Genomic DNA, 13,680 nt, shown 5'->3' on the forward strand with positions numbered 1-13,680 from the left:
AAAAAAGGCTCAATACCTTCCACACTCTATCTTAGAAACGCGGCCGCCAATTCCTTCCACGAGTTGTGGGCCTCTTCTCTCACTCCTGGGGCTGCGCTGTGGCTGCCCAGAGTTATTGTCTCCAAATATAAACACTTGTCCATCCTGTTTAAAAATAAGGAGTCAGGTTAATTTCATGTTTCAAAATATAACTGTCTCAAGATAAAAGCAATATGTGAAACTGGTTTGTATATTTTATAAATTTATTTATAAATTTCCATAATTTATCCCAAAATTATTTACATTTATTTATTTATGAATTCCAAAAATTTACCTCAAATCATTTTGTTATTCCAAAAATTATTTATGAATTTATTTACAGGATTTTCTTTAAAATTATGCACTTTGAAGATGTTAAAAGTACATTACACACTTGAAATTGCTAAGAGAGGGGCTGGAGAGATGGCTCAGCACTTAGGAGCATGGACTGCTCTTGCAGGGGACCAGAGTTGGACTCCTACCGCCCATGGCAGACAGCTCACCACCACCTGGAACTCTAGCTCCAGGGAATCTAAAAATCTAAATCCTCTTGCACTTGTACTCATGTACACACACACACACACACACACACACACACACACACACACACACACTTTTAGCTTTCTCTTATCTACTAAGATTAATAATTAATTTGAATTAATAATTCAAACAATTGAGGTTTCCTAATTTAAGTCATGGTTTCTCAAACAAGTAATAAAAATAACAAAATAATTTGGTGAACTAGGGATGTAGCTAAGTGGTAGAGCACTTCTGTAGCATTCCTAAGGTCCTTTTTATCTATTGAACATAATAGTAGTTAATAATAATAATAAAATTTAAAAATCATTTTGTGTATAAACTCTTTTTCTGGCACCAAAAATCAACTCCAGCAACAACAAGGCAAGCGTTCTACCATCGATACTTTACCTGGTCCTGCAGAGTACAGTTTTTAAACAAGCATTTAAATTACAGAAATCATTTTCAAGTCTGTTGCTTATGCTGATGAGAAGAATCTGGCTCATTGGAATACAGTGAACAGCCAGGAGAAGAGGCAGAGGAAAAGTCTAACAAAACTGGCTTGTCATTGTATCAAGCAAGGAATGTAACAAAGAGTGTTCTTGTCTGTGGAGTGGATTATCAAAAATGATAAAACAAATTTTTCTGTAGACCTATATTGACAGTGAATAATGACCTAAAAGATTAGCTGCTACATTAACTTCTATTACAGTACCTTGAAATATTTCCTGATTTATACTTAGTTCAGTTTTCCACTTTATATATTTGAACATTGAATAGTATGTTTTGATATTGAAATTCATCTTATGTCCTATTTGAACATTTGTGTTTTCAAATTTATAAATTTAAAATCCTAATTTCCGGAAGCTGGAGAGATGGCTCAGTAGTTAAGAACACTTATTGTTCCCAGTACCCACAAAGAGCCTAACAACTGTATGTAATGACAGTTCCAGGGAATCTGCCCCCTCTTCTGGCCTCCATGAACACTGTGTGTGTGTGGTGCTCAGCCATACATACAGACAAAACATTTGAATTCACAAAATAAATCTTTAAAACAAAACATAATTGTGGTGATATTGTGTTCCCCAAAATATTGTGCACCCTAATAAATTTATCTGGGGTCAGAGAACAGAACAGCCACTAGACATAGAGGCCAGAAAATGGTGGCACACATGCCTTTAATCCTAGCATTTCAGAGGCAGAGATCTGCCTGGATCTCTGTGAGTTCAAGGCCACACTGGAAACAGCCAGGGAGGTAACAAGAACCTTTAATCCCAGGAAGTGATGGCAGGAGCAGAAAGGTGTATAAGGCATGAGGACCAGGAACTAAAGCTGGTTAAGCTTTTAGGCTTTTGAACAGCACAGTTTAGCTGAGAGACATCCAGTCTGAGGAAACAGTATCAGCTGAGGAATTGGCAAGGTGAGGTGGCTGTGTGGCTTTTTCTGCTTCTCTGATCTTCCAGCATTCACCCCAATACCCAGCTCCAGGTTTGTTTTTATTAATAAGAACTTTTAAGATTCGTGCTACACATAATTTCTAATATAGTGCTATTAGGAGGTGGAAGAGGACCTTTGGTAGATGATTCAGTCATAAGGGTAAATCCTTCATTAATGAAGTTATACTCTTTAAAAAAAGAAGACTCAGGAGAGAACACCCTGACCCCTCCCACTGCATGAGAACACAGAAACTGTCATCTAGGAATCAGAAGGTCACCCATCATTGTGTGTAATTCTGCTGGCACCTTGATCTTGGGCACCCCAGCTTCTAGAGCTGTGAAAAGTATGCCTTTAAGCTCTTCAATTGATAGGGTTTTGTGACAGCAACCTGGACACACTAGGATCAAACAATACACAGCACACATATCTTTTTCATATTTCTCTGATGTCTAAAAAGGAGAAGCACATTCTGGATTACCTGGGTAAGCACTGCAGTGTGCTCATAACCACAACTAATGTAAATAACACCCAGATTCTTCAGGGCACCAATTGAATGAGGCTTGTGGATTTGCACTGCTGAAAGAAAGAACAGAAGAAGATTCAGAGGCAGGTTCGTTGGTTCGAGACCAGCTTGCGCTACCAAGTGAGGCTCTGGTGTGGTGATATTTTATTTGTGCTGAAATGTGGTGATATTTTATCTGTGCTTTAATAAAGCTTGTCTGGAGATCAAAGGGAAAAGGCCAGCTGGTTTCAGTAAACAAGAAGTCAGGCAGCACACGCCCTTAATCCTATCACTTAGCAGGCAGGGTCTCTGTGTGTTCAAGGCCATATTAGGTGTGGCCATGTGTGGTAACACACACCTTTAATCCCAGTACCAACCATAGAGACCTGGAGGTCTGTACAGACAGACAGTGACAAGGAAGTGAGGTAGCTGGGCTAAGAAAGCCAAAGAGAGGGTAGAACAGCAAGGCAATAAAGGTGTGGGTAAGGCAGGAAGTAGCTCGCATTTGGAAGCTGCAGAGTTGGTGAGGTGAGGTTGGCTATGGTTTTCCCTATTTCCCTGATCTCTCTAAGGCTTTCACCCCTATATTTGGCTCTGTGTTTTTTATTTAATAAGACCATTTAGAAATTTGTCTACACTCAGTGTGTGTGTGTGTGGGGGGGTATCTCAGAATTTTCTTTATATTTTTATAACTTTTGTAATCTCTACATTTCTGTCTTATAACTCAACATAATTTTAAAAGTGAACATTCAGAAGTATTAGGAAGAAAAAATTATGATTTGAGGGGGAAAACCTGCGCTTTAGTACTTATTTCTGGAAGCCTTTAGCCTTCTAGAACATATAAAGCAATTGACCTAGAGTATGCCAAGCTCCCAATATGTTATCATAATTTGTATTCATTTCTGATGCATAGTAAGTGCCTGAACAGACGTGTTAGTGACATGGAGAATAAGAGACCTTACTTTAAAAGTATTAGATGGGATGTAAGTGCTCTCCAAAGTACTGGCACATAGTAGGTGCTGATATATATTAGCTAAATGCAAAGAGATGATCAGAGGAGAACGGAGTTCTTGGAGAAGATTTCTTAATGACTTGTATTTTAGAGGGACACTTTGGGGAGACTTGTTTTTTTTTCTTAGCACAGGAACTAGTCATTTCCCCTAATGTGATCAGTGATTCCCACATCCATAACAATGTCTGAAGCCCGACTGTCATGCACAGACATTCTGATCTAATGGGCCTGGAGCTCAACCTGGGCATCAAGAGCTTTAAAGGTAGACCAATGGTTTACATCCCAAGCCCAGAGCTTTGTAAATATGATAGGTTGCTTGGCAAAGGGACAATAAGGAAGCCAGTAGAATTAAAAATGCTAATCAATTCACCTTATAGTAGGGAGATTAGCCTGGATGATCCAGGTGGGCCCAATGTCACTCCTTTAACTGAGGAAACTCAAGGCAAAAGAGCCAGTGTCACAATAACATGATTTAAGAAAGACTCAATCTGCCACCACAGGCTTTGAAGACGCAGGGAATATCCCATTCATGCTAGAGCCCTATAGAACCTGTTAAAGATACGGAAGTGGATTCTCACCCAGAACCTTCAGGAAGCAAGGCAACCCTGCTGGCTGAGACCGAGTAACAGATTCCTGACTCTAGATACAAAGTGCATTGCTTTAAGTCGCTAAAAGTTTTGTGATACTATTCCAGAAGCAATAGGAAACTGATAGAGCTTTCCAGGTAATGCCAACAAGACAGTTTGGAAACCACTGCGATGTGCCCTATGGCAGGCTAGTCTTCCAGCTGCAATGGGATATCAATTTGTTGTAAGGACAAAACTAGTTTCTTACCTTCCATCTTTTCCCCACTGAGGGCCAGCTGCCCAGCACTGTTACTTCCCCAGCCAAATGACGTCCCCGTGAGGGAGAGAGCAAAGCTGTGATGGCCACCTGCAGCCACCTGAGCCAGTGGGATTCCCTCCAGGCACTTCACCTTCTGTGGGCTGGCTTGGGACTGGAAATTCTTCCCCAGGCCCAGCTGACCTTGACTGTTTTTTCCCCACGAAAACACTTGGCCATCTACGAAACAAAGGACATTTAGGAATTGTACACCTATGAGATTACCAAAATAGTAAAAACTATCACACTCAATTCCACACTTCTTTTTCAGGTATTATTGAGGTACACTTGACAAAAGAAATATATATATATATATATATATATATATATATATATATATATATATATATATATTTGAAATGTGGAGGTAATATTCTAATATACATACACACTCTAAAACAAATGCCAGAATTAACTGATTAAATTGCCTCACACAGGTATTTTGCTGCTGTTGTTTTCAAATTCTGCTTGCAGGGCTGGGTTGTATAGTTCTAGAGTGTGCTCAGACTAAGCAGGGTCTCGGGTTCAATGGCCAGTTCCAAGAAAATAAGCATACAAGAGGGCAGAACAAAACAAAACCCTGCATTCTTAGTAAATGACAAGTATATAAAGCATTATTGTTAATGATAGGAACATTACGGGACAACAGGTTTCCAGACCTTCTATATCTTATACATGAGTTTGTAGCCCCTGAACACTCCATTTCCCTTACCTGTACACTCCTGGCAACCACCACTCTACTCTGTTTCTGTGAGTCCCGTTTTCTTTGATTTTACAGGAAAGTGAGGTAGGTAGTATTTGTCTGTTTATGTTTGGCTTAGGTTACTACTATAATAGCCTACAAGTTTGCCCATGGTGTTGCAAATACACGATTTTCTCCTACTGTCTGTATTGTACTTAGTTCTACAAACCTTCAAAAGTAAAACAAAGATAAAGGAGGAAACGGGACTAAAATTTTCTGGTGAAAGGGAAGGCACATAGGTCGTCAAATTCATATTCAGGATCCCCTTCCAAACAGTGTCCATTCTTTTCCCTTGCAAAGGCAACTGTGTTCTTACAGCTTTTCTGCCATCAAATACTTGGCATTGTCCTTGACTTGTGTTTTCTATATTATTCAAACTAGAAAATCCTAAGCCCCCTCCTGCAGCTGCCAAATCTATGCAAAATACAACCTTTTCTATCTCTCAATTGTTACCATTTTAGCCAAGTCACCATGGGAAATTATAGTAACCTCAAACTGGTGTCCCACATTCCCCCCTTGCTCCCAACAGTCTTTTCTGCCAAAGATGGCCAAAGTGAACTTTTAAACATTTAAGTCCAATTCCCAATTCAGGTCACCCTGCAGCTGCCTGCCAGGGATCCTGGCACCCCATCGCACCCCGCTCCCAGCCACTCACCAGATAACAGGTTCCTTTCCACCCAGGACCTTCTAACCCACCCATGTGATGAGGAGACACAGGTAACCGTCCTGCATGCTTTGGCATGACCCTTCCTCACTCTGGTCACTCCATGTAGACTGGGGTGGATCCATTCTCCAGACCAAGCCTGGTACACACATTCTATACCAGAGCCCTGCCTCACAGCCTGCTGTGTCCACATCAGAAACACAACCAACAAAATAAGTCCTCCTACCCTTGTCTTCTTGCAAAAACAATGTGAAAGATCAAGACAGCACATACACCCCCAAACCCACCAGTCCTATAGAAATGTTCTTCAGTGAGAAGTACCACATGGGCGCTGAGGTACAGAACCTGAGAAAGAACAGAGTAAACTTCATCGAAGAATTCAAGGAGTTAAAAAAAAAAAAAAAGACACAGTTTGGTGAACTTAGAGAAGAAACGCCTGTTCGATGTTCAGGAAAAAGCAGACATGAGAGAAACGACAAAGACAATACAGAATTTGAGATCCAAATTCAATAAAAACAGAGAAATAGTGAAGAGAACTCAAGCTGAATGGAGACAGAAATAAAAAAAAAAAAACAACACACACACACCTCAATAACCCATTTAGAAAACTCAGAGGAAAGGCTGACAAGTAGAATTGATCAAGTAAAAGATGGAATATCAAGACTAAAAGTAGAAGAATTAGACAACACAAGCAAAAAATGAGAAAACTATTTTAAAACACAGGAACGGAATGGGCATGGATTGTGAGAAAGCATGAAAAGACCAAATCTTGGAACTAAGGCACAGGTAAAGAAGACAGATCCCAGGTGAAGGTCACAGGCCAGAACTTCAGCATGGTCACAGAAGGAAACAGCCCCGAACTAAGGAAAGACCTACCCAGAAGCACAAGAAACACACAGAATATCAGATAGATGAGACCACGAAAGAAATTCCTCATAGTATACAATAGTTAAAACATTAAAATATACAGAACAAAGAAAGTGTATTGAAATTTGCAAGAAAGAAAAAAATAAAGGAAAACCCATCATAATAATGGCCGATTTCTCAATGGAAACTTGGAAAGCCAGAAGAACCTGGAGCAATGTATCCAAGTTCTAAAAGAACCACAAATGACAAACTGTATGTACTCAGTGAAACTATTAGCCATATCGGAAGTAGAAAGAAAAACTTTCTGTGACACAAACATGCTAAAAGAATTCATATGTAAAAATTAGACCTGCAAAGAATACTGGGAGAAATACTTCAGACTGAAGACAGGAATAAGCAAAGCTAAGAAACTGTAGAAAGAAAAAAAAAAAAGAAGGTATAATTACTAAAACACAAACTAAGACTAAGAACGCAGACAGCCAAAAAGGAGAACAAGACCACAATCAACACACACCTTTAAAGAATAAATTTCAGTATTAATGGACTTGATCGTCCAATTAAAAGACAGAGGTTGGGTTTAAAAAACAAAAATCAGCCGGGCGGTGGTGGCGCACGCCTTTAATCCCAGCACTTGGGAGGCAGAGCAAGGCGGATCTCTGTGAGTTCGAGGCCAGCCTGGGCTACCAAGTGAGTTCCAGGAAAAGGCGCAAAGCTACACAGACAAACCCTGTCTCGAAAAAACCAAAAAAAAAAAAAAATCTATATTTCTGTTAGCTACAAGGAAATAATCTTAGCTTTAAGGAAAAGAACCACTCAAAAGTGAGAAGATAGAAAAAAAATATTCCCAACAAATGGGACCAGGAAGCAAGCAAGCATTGCTGTCTTAATATCTGACAAAATAGGCTTCAAGCTGGAACTAATCAAAGAGATGGTCAAGACTCAAAACAAACAAATTAGAATTCTTCTATTCATTCTAATCAAGGGAAAAGTTAACCGATAAAACATTGGAATCCTAAACATACAGGGACCAAACTCTAGTGCATACAACTTCATAGCAACTATAGGATTACAATATACAATCACAATCACAGACACAGATTAACATCAACCCAATAACAGCAGATGATGTTAACACCCTGCTTTCTCTAAGTATAGAGAGGTATAGAGACTACATGGAGAAAAAAAATACACAAAGAAACATCAGAATTTTATGACATCATACTTCAAATGGACCTAACAGATGTCTTCAGAATATTCATCCCAACAAAAAAGAATATACAGTTCCACCCAGTAGCCCACAGAAACTCCTATAAGACAGACCATGTACTGGGACACAAAAAATTAGTTTGAAAAATGTTATGACAGAACTTAGCACTTAGTGTGCTCATTAAGAGAAAGAATGAGCGAGGATGGAGGTTAATGTGTGTAATGCCCCACTCTATGCTGTAAACAGCCCTCAAGACACGCGATGTACATTCTCTCATTGAATTTTCTTTTCTTTTGTTCTTTTTTTTTTTTTTTTTTTTTTTTTTTGGTTTTTCGGGACAGGGTTTCTCTGTGTATTTTTGTGCCTGTCCTGGAACTCGCTCTGGAGACCAGGCTGGCCTCGGACTCACAGAGATCTGCCTGGCTCTGCCCTCCCGAGTGCTGGGATTAAAGGCGTGCGCCACCACCGCCCGGCTCATTGAATTTTCTTACACAGCTTGTAAGTCAGGCATCAGTATTCCTACAGATGAGAAAGAGTTGAGGCTCAGCAGTGAAAGAAGCAGTCGCAATGATAAGACATCGCCTAAAGAACGTGAAACTACTGCATGTCACTTCAAGGGAATCAGCGTACGCTAACTGAAAATATGTCACTGTCACCGTGGCGACAGAATTACTTTTAAGCAAGGCAACTGAGAATCAGCAGGTGTGAGAAGAACCCCCTCCCTCTCTTCCTCTCCCTTGAACAAGACATGATACAGTATTTCCTGTGAAAAATTACAGGGAGAAGAGAGCCACTCTCAGCCCTGAATTAAAGAGTTGGCTCTCAGAAAAATGTGCACAAACAAATCTTACTAAAACCCCCTTTATCTTCAGTTATTTTCCTCAGGCAAATTTTAACCATTTCCCTGCCACTTTTCATCCACTGAAGCCCAAATCTCTTGCCTTTGTGAAAGTGTTATGCAAGTCCCCGGTTCTAAGTATTTCTTTTAGCTTCATTTCTTTTCTGTGAATTCTCCCACACCAAAATATTAGTAATAACTGGGTGCCTTTTTCTCTGCTAGTCATCTGTTCATTTAATGTGAAGCCGCCAGACACCGCACAAAACAGTTTTCCCATCAAGAAATCTGAGCCGAGGATGAGGATGACGAAGTATGAGAAAGATCAGTAAGAAAACATACAATTCTGAATTGACATCTCAACTTTTCTTTTATCTCAAGTTTCAGTTTGCTGATGGGGACAAGACATTCAGCATAAAGGCAGTGCTGAAGTTGGCTGTTACTGTGAAAAGGAGTTCCCTTATTGTGGTGAGATGCCAGCTATTTTGAAAAAGAACAAAGACATTTGAAAAAAAAAAAGAACACCATATCTGATGAAACCTACAGTTAAAAAGTTCTAAATGCAGCTGGGTGTGCTGGTGCAAGCCTTTAATTCCAGCACATGGCAGGAGGCATAGGCAGGAGGATCTTTGTGAGTTCAAGGCCAGCATGGTCTATAGAGGAAGTTCCAGGACAGCCAGAGCTACACAGAGAATCCTGGTCTTGAAAACAAACAAACAGACAAACAAAGAAACAAAAATAGTCAAAATGCATTAACATGAAACCTGGTGGATTAAAAATCCATGGTTATCATTTATATTTAAAAATATTTCCTAGTGGCATTCAGAAGTCCCCAAAGTATTCTTACCTTCTGATAATGCCAAGGAGTGGTAGTGTCCACAGGAAACTTGGATTATTTTTATGCCAGTCAGAGCTTTTATTTTCCTATAATTAAAAAAAAACCCACAAAGGTCTGTTAAACCTTGTTTATGATGAATTATCAAAGAAATGAAAGACATTTGAAAGTATTCTAGATAATACATCAAAGCTCAAGGAACAACTTTATTTTCTTATGCTTCTGTAATGCCATTCCCCCAAAGTGCCAAACTGTTTTTTCCTTCTTTCTTATTATGATTTTAGCTACTTGGAGAAATGGTCTCACTCCCAGCCTCCAGGAACCCCAGGCCATCTCTGTTCTCTTGTGAAGACAGAGTAGCATTGGGTTCTCCCACTTATTCTGCACCTCTCGTATCTCTTCATCAGGCCATACAGAATCTTCTGTCCCACACTTACCCTGCTAATGCCACTCTCGTGGCTGTAGTTCCCCTGGACAGTGTAGGGGACAGCAGCAATCTCATACATGCAACCATGTGGGTCACTAAGCAACAAGGCATCTGACTCCCTAAGGAGGACCAGCTGTGCACTCCTTCCTAATCGAAGTATCAGTTGTTTTGTTTTGGGGTGTGTGTGTGTGTGTGTGTGTGTGTGTGTGTGTGTGTGTGTGTGTGTGTGTGTTTGGGGGATTTAGGATATTTAAGGGGAGGAGGGTAAGAAAGGGTCTCACATAGATCTAGCTGGTCTCTGACTCCCTACGCAAGGATGACCTTGAACTCCTTACTCTATCTCAGTAAAGGCCTATGTATTTTAGAGCTTCAATGGAAGAGGACAGCTTGTCCCTTTAGGCTTTCTCATCACAATTTCATTCACTGAATATTTGGGAAATACACAGAGTGTGGTTAATGTGAGAGATACTGCTTTCGTCAGATACAAGATAATAAAGTGAGGTTTCTTTCTGAATCCTTGGTATCTCGATGGTTTATACTTAAAATAGTGGTTTTTGGTTTTTATTTATTATAGGAGTCCAAGTGTATCTGCATATGTATATTACAATAAATAAAATTAGGACTCAAGAATCATATATCATTTCATTCTTACTTTCTCCTTCAAGGGCTCTAATTAATCAACTGGTTCTACAAAAATATTTGGGAAATACACAGAGTGTGTTTAATGTGAGAGGTACTGCTTTCGTCAGATACAAGATAATAAAGTGAGGTTTCTTCTCTCACCACATTTTAACCCTTGAGGCTAGGGATACCTTCGTTATAGTCATCTTTGTGTCCTGGTATTTGAATACCTAGCACTCAAAATCATTGGAAAAGGGAGTGAATTAAAATACTCACGTAGGCGTTAAATTTATTTTCTTAAATTCTCCGATCCCCAGCTGCCCTTCAGAACCTGCTCCCCATGCAAAGACCCTTCCTTTGTGGCAGACAGCCATGGAGTGCTCCTTCCCACAGCTCACAAGGTCAGTGTGCAGAGAATCCAATGCCTGAATTGGTTCTTTGGAAACAAAAACAAATAGAAAATCCCCATAAGATTATAAGCTTCTAAGAGTTTTTTTTTTTTTTTTTTTTTTTTTCGTTTTTTCGAGACAGGGTTTCTCTGTGTAGCTTTGCGCCTTTCCTGGAACTCACTTGGTAGCCCAGGCTGACCTCGAACTCACAAAGATCCACCTGGCTCTGCCTCCCGAGTGCTGGGATTAAAGGCGTGTGCCACCACTGTCCGGCTAAGCTTCTAAGAGTTTAAGACAGCAATTGCCTTCTAAAAAGAAGAGTTTACCCTGAGTCTTTGTCTCTTTCAACGTCTGTTAAACCAAAGTCTAAGGTCCTTACAAACATCGGGAGGAAGCAATCCAGTATGTCCACACCACATGTGTGGAAACCCAGCTGTGTTATACTGACTTCCTGGACACACCTTGGCTGGCAAGGTTTGACCACTTTGAGTTTCTACGTAAGCAAACTGAAACGCAGCCAAGAATGATAGTCACAGCCCAGGGAAATGAAACTGAAATGCGCCCAGCTAACCCCCACACAGAGAATAGAAGCTGCCCACTAACTTTTACCAGGCTCTGAGCACTTTAATCAGGAGCATTATTTTGTCTTTCTCCCTTAAACTGTATACGAATTTCTGGCTGGAATCTGCTCACACCCCTCAGTGTAGCCCGAGCCCTCACACTCCAGTGCTGGTCTCTTCATGAATGACAAAATGCTCCAATTAATGCTTTAGGTTATCGATGTACACAGGTTATCCTTTTATTTCTCTCTGCTTCTTTTGTGCTCTATTCTGTTTTTGTAATACTAGGGTTTGACCCCAGGGTCTCATTCATGTCTGGCAAGTGCTCTATCGCTATTTCTTGATGGTTCCACATAATTTATTACCCAGTAAAGTCCCAACCACCTTTCTTTTGATAAATAGAATACACAAGTTCCTGAATCTAAGCACCTCTTTGAGTTTCATTTACTTTTTATGAATTCCTATGCACACACATTACTCTCTAGGTAAAAGATTACTAGGACTGCATGCTGTTTTATTGTCTGTTAATTTCTTTTTCCTGTTAAATTTGCAGTTTCCAGGAACTGCGTCTAAAAGGACAGAGGACTAGTTTTCATTTTCCACCCAGTTCTTCAAATTACTTTAAACACATAATCAAACATGGTCAAGGCCGGGCAATATAGTATAGCCCAATGGTAGAGTCATTGACTAGCATGTAAAATGACAAAAACCAAACAAAAAGACAAACTAGAGTTTTAGTTAAATCCATATGTACAAGAATATGAATCAGTATCATATATAAAAACCCCTAATAGATTATGATGTTTTGGTGAAAGCACAACTTATTTACATACAAACTCAATACTTTACAATGACATGGGTCTCTAAGGATCAAATACATACACAGAAAATAAGACAGGCAGGGACTATGCCCTGCTATTAGAACTGCCTCTTGGTGTGATTACAGGTGGCCTCTTTTTTTAAAAGTATTGTATTATTTTTATTTATTTGTATGTGTGTGTGCGTCACTGTGTGCATATGTGTGTGTGCTGGTACTCACAGAGGCATCAGATCCCCTGGAACTGGAATTACAAGGTGATTGTAAACTGCCACAAAGGTGCTAGGAACCGAACTCTTCACCATGGAGCCATCTCAACAGGTCCCACAGGTGGTTTCTTGTCTAGGTTCTTATAACAGCCTTAATGCGCAAAGGCACTTTGTTTAAAAGTATACTTTTATACTTTTGTTTAAAATTGGGAGAAAAGATGCCCCGGGGGGTTGCTAAACTAGTTAGAGGTGCGCAACCCACTTGGTTTGGAAGACAGACCTCCCCCGCAAAGTCTGGAAAGTCAAGGGGGAGGGACCTTATTTCTGTCTAGAGGAACGCAGTTCTAATTAGCTCTCAGTTTCTCAAGGAAGAGGAATTGGAAACCGAAACAAAAAGCAAACAAACTCTAGAGCTCTAGGAAACGAAACCACTGACTTGCGCATCTCAAAGCGGAGTAACCGGCTTGGAGGTATCCCTGGTCCAGCGACGGAGGCGTGCACATCCCGTCCCCAGGCACTCGCTCCTGGGCTGGGTACTCACCTGGCCGTTCAGTATTCTGCTCTCTCTTCTGGCCCAGCTGGCCCAAGCTGTTGTCCCCACAGGAGTACACCCTGTGGTTGCTGAACAGTAGCAGAGAGTGGCGCTCTCCACTGGATGCCTGCAAGAGCTCACCGCCATCTCCCGCCTCCAGGCGCTGAGGCTGCAGGACATCCCCAGCCCAGGAGAAGTACATCTCTGCACAGCCCAGTCACCAGCGACTCTGGACCAAATGAGCTCCCTAAAGCGAGTGACCCAGCTCCCTAACTCCTCCCAGGAACGCTGCCCTGTCTCTGACGTCACGATTTTTTCTTTCGTGTGAGTGTCCTGTCTGGTGCCACTAACAGCTTTCCCACCGGGCTTCCCCCTGCCGGTCATCTTTTTTTTTTTTTTTTTTTTTTTTTTTTTTTAATTAAGAAAAAATGTCCATTCATTTTAGAATTTTAGACACCAAAGATCTCCCTCTTCCCTCCTCCCCCCTCCCCCTTCCAAATCATCCCCCACTCCTCCCCACAAGAAGGCAAGGCCTCCTATGGGGAGGCACTTCCAGTAGAGGCAAGTTCAAGCCCTTCCCCCCACCCCCACACACGCTTCAAGACTAT

At 40.7% G+C, this 13,680-nt stretch overlaps 1 protein-coding gene across 4 annotated transcripts in view; it reads right to left on the minus strand.

Moving 5' to 3' along the window:
* Herc6 (HECT and RLD domain containing E3 ubiquitin protein ligase family member 6) overlaps positions 1 to 13,341 on the minus strand; it is a 54,926-nt gene extending 41,585 nt beyond the window's left edge. Inside the window, exons 1-6 of one of the 4 annotated variants that reach the window (XM_042273403.2) lie at positions 13,082 to 13,340; positions 10,842 to 11,001; positions 9,530 to 9,606; positions 4,320 to 4,547; positions 2,450 to 2,547; positions 17 to 144 (exon numbers count right to left, since the gene is read on the minus strand). In XM_042273403.2, coding sequence (XP_042129337.2) covers positions 17 to 144; positions 2,450 to 2,547; positions 4,320 to 4,547; positions 9,530 to 9,606; positions 10,842 to 11,001; positions 13,082 to 13,274 — 884 coding nt within the window. In that variant the 5' untranslated portion in view covers positions 13,275 to 13,340. Of the gene's footprint in view, positions 1 to 16; positions 145 to 2,449; positions 2,548 to 4,319; positions 4,548 to 9,529; positions 9,607 to 10,841; positions 11,002 to 13,081 lie in introns of all 4 variants that reach the window. The other 3 variants (XM_076566866.1, XM_076566865.1, XM_042273406.2) reach the window with 3 other exon arrangements.
* Between the last annotated feature and the right edge of the window lie 339 nt (positions 13,342 to 13,680).

The sequence above is a fragment of the Peromyscus maniculatus genome, chromosome 3 (genome assembly GCF_049852395.1).
Source record: "Peromyscus maniculatus bairdii isolate BWxNUB_F1_BW_parent chromosome 3, HU_Pman_BW_mat_3.1, whole genome shotgun sequence".
Classification (NCBI taxonomy): domain Eukaryota; kingdom Metazoa; phylum Chordata; class Mammalia; order Rodentia; family Cricetidae; genus Peromyscus; species Peromyscus maniculatus.